Source organism: Pyxicephalus adspersus, chromosome 4 (genome assembly GCF_032062135.1).
Source record: "Pyxicephalus adspersus chromosome 4, UCB_Pads_2.0, whole genome shotgun sequence".
NCBI lineage: Eukaryota > Metazoa > Chordata > Amphibia > Anura > Pyxicephalidae > Pyxicephalus > Pyxicephalus adspersus.
Window position 1 is genome coordinate 33,167,917 of NC_092861.1, and position 12,597 is coordinate 33,180,513.

A 12,597-nucleotide genomic window follows, 5' to 3' on the forward strand; every position below is an offset into this window, starting at 1 on the left:
CATCAAGATAAAAATTTATATATAAAATATATGTATGAGAATCAATCAGGATTTATGAATATAAAATGCCTTTAGAAAACAAATCTTTATTTTACTTGGGTCTCACCAGTAGATGGTTCACTGTCCTCATGTAAAATGCCTAATAATCCCTTGCTGTCTGAGACAATATTGGAGTTTTTTTTACACATATTACATAAGCACACAGCACCATCTACTGGTGACTAACAACAATGCAGGAAAGATCATTCAAGAGCAAGTGTCCCATCATAACTAACTCAAAAGTTAGGTCCCCCCTATAAAAAGGGGAAATAAAAAAAATTAAAAGTCCATGTAATTTTTATCCCCCCTCCCTTCCCTTATAGGTAAGTACATCATAGATGTATTTATTTACAAAATTTATATTGGCATATCTGTTGATTACCGTTTTGAAAGTTAGCAGCGATTACATCATTTTATGCCATAGGCTTATACGAGAGTCAAAGCAGGTTACCTATATTCACAAGTAAAAATAAGCACTTTGGTTTGTTTTCAGAATGGTTTATATTTGCGTATATACATGGAATATGTGATGTTGCAGTTAGGTGCCAGACAGTGTTACAAGTGGGTCATTAGCACTATGGAAATCTCAAATGACTGGTAAATTTGGTTTGAAAAAAAAAAAAATCTGACTTGAATCCTAAACAAAATAACTTAAACAATCTGTACCTTACTTAAGCTAGTGATAACAATGCAAAAAATTCATATTAATTGTAGTAAGTCAGTCAAAGCCCTTTAAATGTCAGAGAAGTATAAGCTCTGATAGAAGAATTTGTTGTAGTCCTTATACTTGTCACTTGGAAGGAAAGGGAGAGAAGTACAGTCCTACAGGATTCACTCAGCAGGTGGCAGCAAAGTAACAGACCTTTAAAAAGCCTAATTGACAAAAGCAAGGGTCCTGACATTAACACAGGTTACCACACAGTATAGCATAGCAGTGTACACTTCAAAGGAGAGCAAGCATTTTCATCCAAGGTTATTTATTAATTAGCTGTATTTTTACATAGCTCGAAAAAGGGTTATCTAGCAAAAAGTAAAGCAATACCCTGGATGTGATTGTCAGTTTTGTCTCTTCATCCTTGTTAAAGTAAGTTTCCTTAACGGTTTTCAGTTGACTTGACAGCATTCTTTTCTATTTGTACAGTGCACACATTTGTATCTTTCCTGCGCGAAGTGGAGTCTCCCTATGAAGTCCATGACTATGTCTGTGAATATCTTGGGGATACCCCAGAAGCAAAGGATTTCTCCAAGCAGTTTATTGAGCGCCGAAATAAGCTAAAAACTACTGTACAAAAGCCACAGCAGGTATAAAATAAATTGCATCAATCTTCAGTATGGCCTCCACCAACACTGAGTGATGTTACCTCCTATTGGATACAAGTTTATTGTTATAAAGACTGCTGTAATTCCAGAATAGGATTATTGCACAATTCCACTTCAATGCCTTTATTGAGTTTAGATCAGGAGATTAAAAATAAGATTTTTTCCCATATATAAATCTTCCCGTATTTTTTTGTGATGTGTGTTAAATGTTGAAGGTAAATTATCACATTCCACTTCCATTCTCAGCAATAGAAAAAAAGCTTTCACAAAATGTTATTTTTATTGTATGCACCTTTTTTTTGTCACTTAACAAAATACTGCTTTGTGGTTTATCAGGAATCTGTATGGGGCGTGTACCCAATAAATCAAAATAACTCCCAGCCCGCAACACTAGAAATGGCACAAAGCGCTGGACGCAAGAAAAAGAAACAAAAGATGGTTCGTGCAGATCCAAGTCTTCTAGGTAAGTACTTCTTACATTCCACTTAAGAAGTTTAGATTTTATCCTTTTTTATTTTATCTCCTGTTTTTTATTGGTAATTATTTTTAATATAAAGCAAAGCATAAAGTAGTGACTGTGAATTTTGTTCACGGCAGGTGACTTTTTCTTGTACATGTATTTTAAATTGTAGGGAATGTGTAACCACTAGTCACATTCACCGCTTTAAAATTTTATTTCCAAATCTAATTCTCTATTACTTTTTTACCCTTTGTCATTGCTTTATTCCTATTTATTTCCTTGCCTCTCTCTGTTTCAGGGTTTTCTGTCAATGCTTCCTCTGAGAGGTTGAACATGGGCGAGATAGAGACTCCGGAGGATTACTGATCAACGTGGTGGGGTAGGGGTAACCTGTCCCACTCCCCTACCTCTGCTTCAATGGGAGGAGGTAGCCGAACATTTGACTCCATCTGCCCCAAGCGTACACTCCCATTGCCCTGCTAAGGTCATCGCAGGGCACCCTCCCACAGTGTTTTGCAGAGCAGGACAATTGTTGAGCATGCATTACCCTCCACTCATCTAGGCATCCCCCTAGGCATTGTGGAGAAAGGCACTCTGTGTGGGAAGAGTGTGACTTATGGGGAACATTATCCTTCTCTTAATACAGTACTGTCCGGTCTCGTTTCAGAGACTTGCACGGTCTGTTACCCTTTCCACTATTGTTTGGTGGAAAAAGGAGGCTTTTGGGTTGGACTTCGCACCTCCCCTCACTGCTTTGTTGGGGTTCAGCTCTGTGGATTTTTAGTAAGGCATCCTAAATTTGTGTGGAGCTTTTGAAATTTGTGCAGTGCATAAGTGGCCTTCTGCACTTCTGGAGAGAAGTTGCTATGAGGTAAGAATGGCATCACTCTCCTCTGAACACACCATGCACTTTATTATCATATGTGCATAAAAAAAGGATTTTTTTTTTTTAAATAAGTTTTCAGGTGGGAGCAACGTTTATTGCAGCTACTCCTCTGACTTGTACAGGTCACTATTCAGTTTACTGCTAAAAAAAAACACCTCAGTTGGTGCTGTTGGTTAAGTTTCTTATATATGCTCCCCCTGGACTATACATATTCACCTAGAAGTGCAGACACAGTGTGGATCAGAAAAGAACACACTACACAGCTTGCAAACCACTGTCAAGTTTGCCCCATGTGCAGTGATTTGGGGGATGCCAGGCCTGACCTCAATAAAGCGCTGGTTGTATTAAAACACATTTCTGATGTGGATGCCTTATTGCTTGGTGAATGTCAGTGTGGTCCAGAGGAGCTTCAGTTTGTTTGCCACAGTCTTCCTCTGTCATCCGAGAAATGCCACCATACGGACAATCAAACACTGGGGCTGCAGCTACCAAAAAGAATGTAAAAAAAATCCCTTTTAGTTCATGCTCCCTGCTAACACTTAACTGAAAAATCTGCGTTATCAAAACAGATTCAACCTATTAAGATGAAGACTACTAGCCTTGCACTGGAGGCAGAAGACGTGGCTCAGGAGTGCATACGTGTGGGAGTGTAAAATGAAATATAACACAAGATTTTACTTTATAGGGTTGTTACATGAACAAAAGTCCCAGAGACGCAGTTGTATTAAAGCCTAATTTATTTTACAACATCTTGTCAATGTAAAGTTCCTATTTATTCTCCTGTTCAGGATTTGGTATGCTCTGTGAGCTCAGTTAAGTTGGGTAAAGAGTTTCTGGAAGAAAAAAAAAAACATTTGTAGGAATTTATCCCCACAAAACATTGGACAGTTTAATTGAAAAGTTATTATACCAGGAACCGTGGGTCATGAGGTCAGAACGCTTATCACAACAGTACTCAAAAAGACTCAAAGGGTTTGTTCAGCTTTGCTTTAATTCAAAGTCTTATTCAGCACTAAAGTTATGGAAAAAGTTTTACTGTAAGTAAACATTTAAACAAAAAAGAAAAACACAACAACTTGGTACCACTTTATGTAAGAAAGGAAAAATTGACTCTTCTTTATATAATATTTAGATCGGTAAAAATGTGCTCTTTCATTTGGCTGGAATCAAAAATATTTCTACTTGTAGTTTATGGTCGCAACTTTTTTCATTTTAGATCATTTATATTTCTGTTGTTGCTCCTCTAAGTATTCCTGAATTCTTCCCAACAATGTTAACTTGTGGATACCTAAGCTGCTATTCAGGCAAAACTCAGAAACAAATTATATATATATACGTTTCCAAACTTTTGCCATGCAGTATAGCCCTGTTGAGCATCACTTATAAACATATCTGTCAATGCTCATAGTGTATGTCAGAAGCTTGCAGAAAGTATCAAGAGAGTGATACTAAATCAATTTTCTGCACTTGCACTGGTAGAATTAAAGTGTTGGTCTATTTTGGATACAAAGATGAATTATGGTAATTTGTGTCTTCCTGGAGTTCAGCTATAAATAATTGGTAAATACAGGTGTGCAAATGTAATACATCTTTAACACTTGAATTCACCAGTCAATTAATTGCGAGAGTAAGCTGATTGTGCAAGCATGCTGATCCTCACAACAATATACGGACCTTGTCAAACCAATATCCCCTTTCAGGGGTTCTATGCAATGAAGAAAAATAGGAGCTGGTTGGTATGAGCATCAACTTCTCTTTGTTCAAAAAATACCTCTAATCTTGCACATAACATTAGTTCAATCAAAATTCCTGGACATGTTAACATTATTATTTATTTTTTTTAACATAATTGAACAACTGCTTGAAAACCCAGTTTTAGATCATGATGTAGGTTTTGTGTTCCAAAATATTAAGTCCTTCACACATAGATCATTTTATTATATTTATATTGTGCCAGTTAATATTGAGGACAACGATTCTAGTTGTATTGGCTATATTTATAAGGAAATGTATTAATATGTTATTCAACTTTATTTAAAAAGGAGGGAAGGACCCTGCACATTTTCTTTTAAGGATAATGTTGAAAAAGGAATTTTGCTGGGTGGTTCTGGTTCTTGACGTGATGGAGTAGGAGGGATATGAGGGGAGTGTGAGGTGTCTGGGGTGTGTATGTACTTTTCTCTTGATCCTCAGCTAAATATTTCCATCCTAAGTGGACAGAGACACCTTTGTTAACCCAGAGGCTGCAAGGTCTCCTTAACGTCTCACCTCTCAGTCTACATCTTCCCAGCCAGAGACAGACATGTCTTGCACGAGGACCTCACAGCTTGCGCTGCTGCTGCTTTTTACTGGAATTTTACTCCCTGCTTTCCTTACAGGTAATATGGAAGGGTGTATTATCATTTTTACTTGTCACCCTGGCGTCTGCCATGCTGCTAAATTTCTCACTTCCCAGGAAAAGTTTGACTGTATGGATTACTGGTTCTTAGAAATGTTTAGCTGGTTTACGGCAACCATTTAGGTTGTTTATATTTGTGTATGTCACAGAAAATGTGACTATTTAATGTAATCTCAGGCCAGAGACATGTTTGTAAAGTATCTGGAATATTAGGAGCATTATGGATACATTTAGATGTGGACATACACCTATGTGTTGAACATCTATGGCTTTCTGTTAATAAGTTGCTGTAACTTTTGCGGCTGGACACAGGGTTGGGTCTGCGCAAGACACGGACAAGGTTCCCTTTGTATAAGGTAACAGGGCGCCTTTCATCCTGGCACTGGCCATTCGCCCGCTGTGGCTACTAACCCCACACTGACGCCGGTCGTGAGTCTGACCAGTGGCCTGTTTTCGTGTTATGTTCCAATAAGTCAACAACACAGTTTGTACTGTTAACCATCTGAATGCTAAAAAAAAAGTCTTTAAAATGTAGGCATGTCAGGATTTATGAAAAGGATGTGCATAACATAAAACTCTAATAATCCCAATAAACATGTTCTTGCAAGTCTCTAAAACGACCTGAATGTACAGCTTGATTTACATTGAACTTTTGAACACTTTTTATTTTATATTTCTGAATGACCTGTTGCCGTCAATGATTTCACACAAGCAAGTAAGGACCTAGTTTGGTAGTGTGCAGTTCAGATCTCTAGAAACTCTTTAGGCCTGTGCTCATTTTAAATGCAGGTAGCCACTTTTTAAGTACTATTGTTGTGGTGCAAAGATACTTTTACATGCTAATCTAGTCCTCAAAGATTATATATCTAACTGTCTATCTGTATATCCATATCTATTTATCTATCTATGTAACTGTCTGGAGAACACAATACATAGTTCACATTATTTATTATTGCAGCTATGACAGCAGCCGTTCATAAAGATTGGGGCTAATTGACTACAAAATGATCAGATCAAAACAAACTGATCATTTAGAAAATTGACCATACTTGCTTAGGTAATTTAGGTTAAGAGAAAAATCTGGTATTATAATTTGTAAGCTTCAACCATGTTCTAAAGAATTACATTAATTGTCCCAAATTACTTTTGATATGTAAATGCCTTTGTATGTATAATCATATCTTCAGCACAGGGTGCTCCAAAGTACAGAAGGTTGAGAATATTCATGCATGAATAAAAATACTGCAGGGTGTCTATTTCAGTCTTTTTTTTTGGCTTATACAGAAATTTGAATATTTGGTGTTGAATATTATGCAAAATTCTTTATTTACATTATTTTCTTTTTTGTTTACCTTCATTTTCTACTATGACACATTAGCTTGGGAGGCGGGAAATAACAATAGTTCACTTAAAACTTTTTTTTTCCTCTTGTTCTCTATTGCAAGGGGGTGATGAGATTAGTAGTGGGATTGCTTTACCTTCCAGTGCACCTCACAGGAAGTGACAAGGACACTGAATTTTGAACAGATAATTTATGTACTATGTTCATATCTTATCATTGGTAGGCTTTAGTATAGAAGATGTTTGTTTTGGGTTTAGTTATATTTTGAAGATGAACTGAAAACCCTGGAAACTGTGCTCAAACTCTGTGTTTTCCCTGCAGCCAATGTTTTAATTTACTGACTTAACATCACTTATCAGGGTGAAGATAGCCATTGTAACTGGGACATGGTTTTTCTTTCTCATGTTAAAGCCTCCAGTGAATGGGGAGAAGTACAGTAGTAATACCACCCAATCTCACTCCAAAGCTTGTGAGATTGGTGGAAGCAGCAGAATTTGCCCAAAGTGTAAAAGTACAAACGGGTTACTTTATATCACCCAAACCACTTATGCAAATATTCTAAATGTTATGCTTAAAACCATTTAGCTGCACAACACTCCCAATACTTCATGTATTTGCTCCTTAAGTAAATAGCGAGGGACTATATTAAGAGATTTCAAAAAAGCTGCTCCAAGCTTATGAAATAAAAAGTGCTGGGAAGTTAACATCAAATAAAATGTGCACTGAAAGAAATAGTGGCTGCTACTGTTGATGAAGAATGCCATTGTCCTAGCTCTTCATATACAGGCTAGAAAGTCATAGCAAAGTCATAACTCCAAACGTTTGTTCCAGGTTAACGTGTCAAAGTACTAAAGTTAATGGAACAGAAAGCCAGGGAAATAGCATTTTAAAGAGGTAAAAAATAGGCTGCTCTGTGTGCAGACCTGTAGAGATTTGTTGCAGTAATTTAATGGAACTGTGGGAAAAAATTAGGCAGATCAGCTACAACTTCTGACTATACAGCTTAGGTAATGTCAGAGCTTAAGCCGTAATGCCTTACCACTTCAATCCACAACTTGTTGACCAGGCATTAATTGACATTGTTAGAGTTGGGAAGTAGATTGTTCAACTGAGGAAATTTTCATTCAAAGTTGTGTGGTCTGCAAAGGCCATAGATTACAAAAATGGAAAGACCTATGTATGACCCAATGAAGTGATCAACATAGAGGATGTTTGTCATGAATATCTGTTTTAAATTGCTATATACCTTTTAGGTAAGCCTTGTGGGTTTATATATACGAACTGGCCGTTGGCAATCACATTTAGCAGCCAGTCAAAAATTATTTTGCTGATATGATCATCAGTTGTCATTTCTTTGTCATTTTTTGTCATTTCTATTTCACTAAAATCTGTTTTTTTTTTCTTATTATAAATTACAGCTTTAGATGGTAAGATGTTTAAAAGAAGTTAAATATATTTTGTTTTAGAAGGTTTAACTGTTAACAGAAAATCTCTTGGCTTTTGGAGTTTCACTAAAAGATCTAACAGTTATCTTTGGTATTTGTACAAAAGACTTTGTATTAAAAGAAATAGAAGATAGTCTACCTGTTAGAAACACTGCAAAGGACAAAATAATTAATGTTCTAGATAAAATTAGAATTTAGATTGGGTAAGTTGTCTAGTGTTCCTTTACAACAGGGGTTGGATGTGTGATCCAAGCTGCAGAAAAAAAACAGTGGCTCAGTGGGAAGTATTTTGGGTTTAGAGGGCTAGAGCCCTGACTTTTCTATTCACATCACTGGGACTGACAAGTTATCAACACAGGTGAGTCATTTACAATTTTTATTGTGTTTTCATACATAATATACATATACATACTCTCAACATTCAAGATTTAAAAGTTATCAACTAAATCACTGTAACATCTGACAATCTGAAATTAGCCAGAGACTGCCCTATAAACAATGTAAGTTACTAATTTTATATATACTCCTGATTAAGCTTTAGTAATACATAATGGCTCAATTTTATAAAACTGAATTATTTACGGCCATTGAAACACATGGAACTGGAAGATTCCCTGTTTTCCAACTAGAGCCCTGTGTTTATTATCAAATATTGTACATTATGATACAACTGTTAGTACACATTTGTTAAGATCTAGTTCACTCAAGCAGTCGGAGCTGCAGTTCTTGGGCACCCCAACAGGCAATGAATAGCCCCAACCATCATGTGCATTATTTTCTACTAAAAACTACTATTCAGTTATCCAACCATTGAAAAATGATTCTAAGTGAAATATAGCAACCTGAAGGAAGATTGCATTACTCATAAAGGGTGAATTTAATTGTCCAGTATGACCAGAATCAACTGCAACCTCTGCAATTGCTAATAATGCAGTACTGTATGTGTGTTCTATTCACATCCACATGTTTTCCATGCCTAAATCAGAAGTAAAGTTCTGCTTTGAAATTAGCTGGTTACAGGCAGGCCTTGCAGAAATAAGCAGGTAATTTCCCCTCTGCAATAAAATATGTGCAAGAGTTTATCACCCCAACCTGGCCAATCCATATGGTCCGGTTGAAATCAGGATAAGAAGAAAAAAAGATGCCAGAGTCTGCAAAAGAATGGAAACTTGTGTATTAAAAACTTTACAGTCATACAGGTAAAGGTATTTTATAATAATTGCCTTATTGCAATGGAGGACCTGCCTGGTCCCTTTTTTTTCCTTTAAGTTGCTTAAACATCCCCCATCCATCCCCAGGCTTCAAGGCGTCCATTACTTTTTTTAAAGGTAAAATGTTGCTTTGAAGCCAAGCATAACACATTGCCTGTCATCACCATTAGAATTATTGACCTGTTTGTAATATGTAAATCTATATGCAGTAAATACTGATACTTTTTTCATAATTTTATTTTCTTCTGTTTTTTGCACATTAAAGGTCCTAAGAATACAAAGGGGTTAACATCGTTGTGTCATTATATAAACACTGGTGTCTTTTTTTATGTTACTTATATGTTAAATATTGATATAAAATTGCATTTTAACTTTATTAAAGAGAGCAGAAGGCTGGGTAAAATGGCAATAAAGACGGTTAAATGAAAGATGTTATTTCAGTGTTCATGTGGCTATTCCACCTATGCATGATGGCCATTGAGGCAAAGCCTATAGTATGGCATCCTTACAGATTGTGGGCCGGTTCTAAAAAAATACAGCATACAATCATTAGGGATGTTTTATGGCAGCTTAAGTGTTAAACTATTACTCATATTTGCCTTGGCAAATCAGTAGCTGTTCCTTTGCCTCTAATGTTTCCTTTTGCACTAAGTCTACTAAATTAGGAATAGAAGTCTCCTTTTCATAGGACAGGTTTCAAATTTATATCAGCATTTAATGTCAATGAGTTTTTTATTTTTTCGATTGGTAGTTGGGTGTGGTGGAACAGGAACATATGAGGGATCCTTATCAAAGGTTTCTTGGGTATTTCTCAATATGGGTTTTGTTGTCTACCAATCCCACCAGATCTGAAGAGAAGTACCAATTTGGGTGGACCTCTCTAGCACTTTGGGTTTCTTGACCACTCATCTAATTTTGAATTTATTTGTCCAAATTAGATAAATGTATATTTCTAAAAAATGTCTCCATCTCTAGACCAAGTCCTTAAAAAATGTCTGAACAGAAGAGGTATTCTGCCTGGTAATTTTCTCTTGTCATGGACTGTTAGCCCGTGATTATGTTAAGACAGCTGAAAGAGTGCATTGTTACTGGTCCTTATAGACTAGGAATTAGTAAATAGGGGAACACTGACTCTTTCCTTTACCAATATGGAATGGGGATGGTCATACTGTTGTTCCTAGTTTAGGAATAAAAGATTAATGTTTACACAAGTGCACAAAAAGAAATATAACAAAGGGGGTTCACCAAATCAAAACCTAGCAGTGATGCAACAGCATTTATTTAATAGGGAATAGTGACATGATCCCAATCCCAATCCCAAAACTGCTTTGAGTAATATATGAGGTTGATGTTTAACTTCTGACCCTCCTGTGGGTAAGGGAAACATTCACATAAAAGGTTAATCAAGATGAGGACTGGATGTTTTTTTTTTTTTTTATTAAAAAATAATAATTGTTCACAATTATACTGACCTAATAATTTCAGAAGCAAAAAATGTACAGGACAAGTCTAGACTTTTTAAACCGCTTATGTCCTCTGGTGGTGGGTTTCAGATTAAGAAAAGTGACAGCTTGATGTCCATGAGCCCATACCACCAAGTTATAGATAACCATCCAGAGTAGTGACACCTGCTCTGTATGGCTTCATGCAGGTTTTCAATTAGAGAAAACCAGTCTAAAAGGAAATACTTGGTGTGCTCTAATTTTCTGCAGTTCTGAAACAAACAAGTCACAGATTTATTCTGTGTTTAAAATTCATTTGTAAAGTGAAGATTTTGAAAAAAATAAAAGTAAACTGCAAAAAAAAAAAAAAAACTTTTGAATGATAAAACTAAAATTGGTAAACTTGTTTTTCATTTTAAAAAGTAATATAATATCTTTGTGTGTGTGTGTGCAATGTAATATGTAAATAGGTTCACTGTAACTTTTACCAAAGAAATATACATAACATGTGCGTTATACAGTATGTGTGAATCCAGTTAAACACTGCTTTTTTTTTACATCTTTTCATTTTTCAAAATATGACTCCTGTGTTAAATGGCACCGGCAGTCTCCATGTATCATTAAGTATTAGGATGTATTGTTACTTTGTTTTTTCATTTATATGTAGAACAAAGGTTTTTTTTATTTGTGTATGGTATTAGATTCAATGAATTTTCCTATTAAAAAGAAAATAAAAAAATGTATTCCCATTTAAACCCTTAGCCTTTAAGTTAACACTAATCAGCCCTTAATTAACTCTTTCATCCTCATCTCCCTGAGGGGTTTATGTAGATAATACATTTAGCAAGGCTGTATTGCCAAAAAAAAAAAACAAAAAAAATATCCCGGCACCATCAGTAAATATTACTGTTTAAATAATGAGAAGTGGTAAAAATAGCTGAGATCCATAAGTTGTATACTCTGTACATCAGCTGAAGTTTTTCAAGGTGATCTAATGCTATTTTTATCCTGTTCTATTTAGAGTGGCAAAACATTTTTGCTATCTGTGCCTCTATTAATGAGATTCACCCGGTGATGATTGTCTCTGCAAGGTATTTTTTTTTCTAAATTTCAGGTTTTCTTTGGAACAATACCTGAAAGGCAACCCCATAATTGACACACGGACTCTAAAAAAGAGCACTGGCATTCTTATAGCAAGACTATGCTTTTGCTGCATTGTTCAACAATGGTACATGTCTGTACAGATGATGAATTATGAGGTGTAATGAGGGCACATAGCATGCTTGAATTTGATGATTCAGTTTCAGACCTGTAAAAGGCCAGTAGAACTCCTGTGATGGTGGGGGTCTAATCTTGGTATCTTACAAGGCAGTGATGGCAGTGAAGTGCCAGATTTGCCAGCAGCATGTGGAATGTGTGTGTCTGTGTGTGCTGCATTCACCGCTGCAATGTGAAGAAGGTGACATTTTCACAGACGTGGGAGTGCTATCAGTCACTGTTTATCCTATGAGGCCAATGGGTGCTGTGTTTATATAAGTACCTTTCTATATAAATATCAAATACTCTACCTCGCTGTCTGCTGATGATGTGACCTCAGGCACATCATTTACAGTAGATATATTAAACATACATTACTAACTTTCTGAACAGAAATTCAGCAAAATCAAACAAATTTACAAATGAAATTCTGACAAGCTCTACATTATTAGCCAAGATAGGCAAATACACCAGTGAATATATTTGTAGGACATGAAAAATGGTCACTTAAGGTCCTTGTGTTAGATGTGTAGAACATCTGACAGTAGCCGTGAACTGTCACAATGTAACTTCTAAATACAGGAGAAGAAAGCAAAGCGCTGATCACATCATTGTGCTTCTTCTCCATTCACTGTTCAGGGCCTGGGCAGAGGTTGGTGACCAAGGTGTATTGTTAAAATGCAGTAGAGTAAGGTCTGTGCCCTGGCTGTGATGTCTGCTGTACACATTTTACTCCATACTTTAATTAAATACATAAAAACTCCATACTTTCATTAAATCCACGTTAACAAAAATAT

General features: G+C 36.0%; 2 protein-coding genes across 2 annotated transcripts in view; both read left to right on the forward strand.

Moving 5' to 3' along the window:
- GIGYF2 (GRB10 interacting GYF protein 2) overlaps positions 1-3,454 on the forward strand; it is a 46,027-nt gene extending 42,573 nt beyond the window's left edge. Inside the window, exons 23-25 of the mRNA XM_072410117.1 lie at positions 1,181-1,341; positions 1,696-1,822; positions 2,118-3,454. Coding sequence (XP_072266218.1) covers positions 1,181-1,341; positions 1,696-1,822; positions 2,118-2,185 — 356 coding nt within the window. The 3' untranslated portion in view covers positions 2,186-3,454. The remainder of the gene's footprint in view (positions 1-1,180; positions 1,342-1,695; positions 1,823-2,117) is intronic.
- A 724-nt stretch (positions 3,455-4,178) lies between these two features.
- Positions 4,179-12,597, forward strand: part of SNORC (secondary ossification center associated regulator of chondrocyte maturation) — an 18,442-nt gene continuing 10,023 nt past the window's right edge. Inside the window, exon 1 of the mRNA XM_072407780.1 lies at positions 4,179-5,083. Within this exon, the coding sequence (XP_072263881.1) occupies positions 5,008-5,083 (76 nt within the window). The 5' untranslated portion in view covers positions 4,179-5,007. The remainder of the gene's footprint in view (positions 5,084-12,597) is intronic.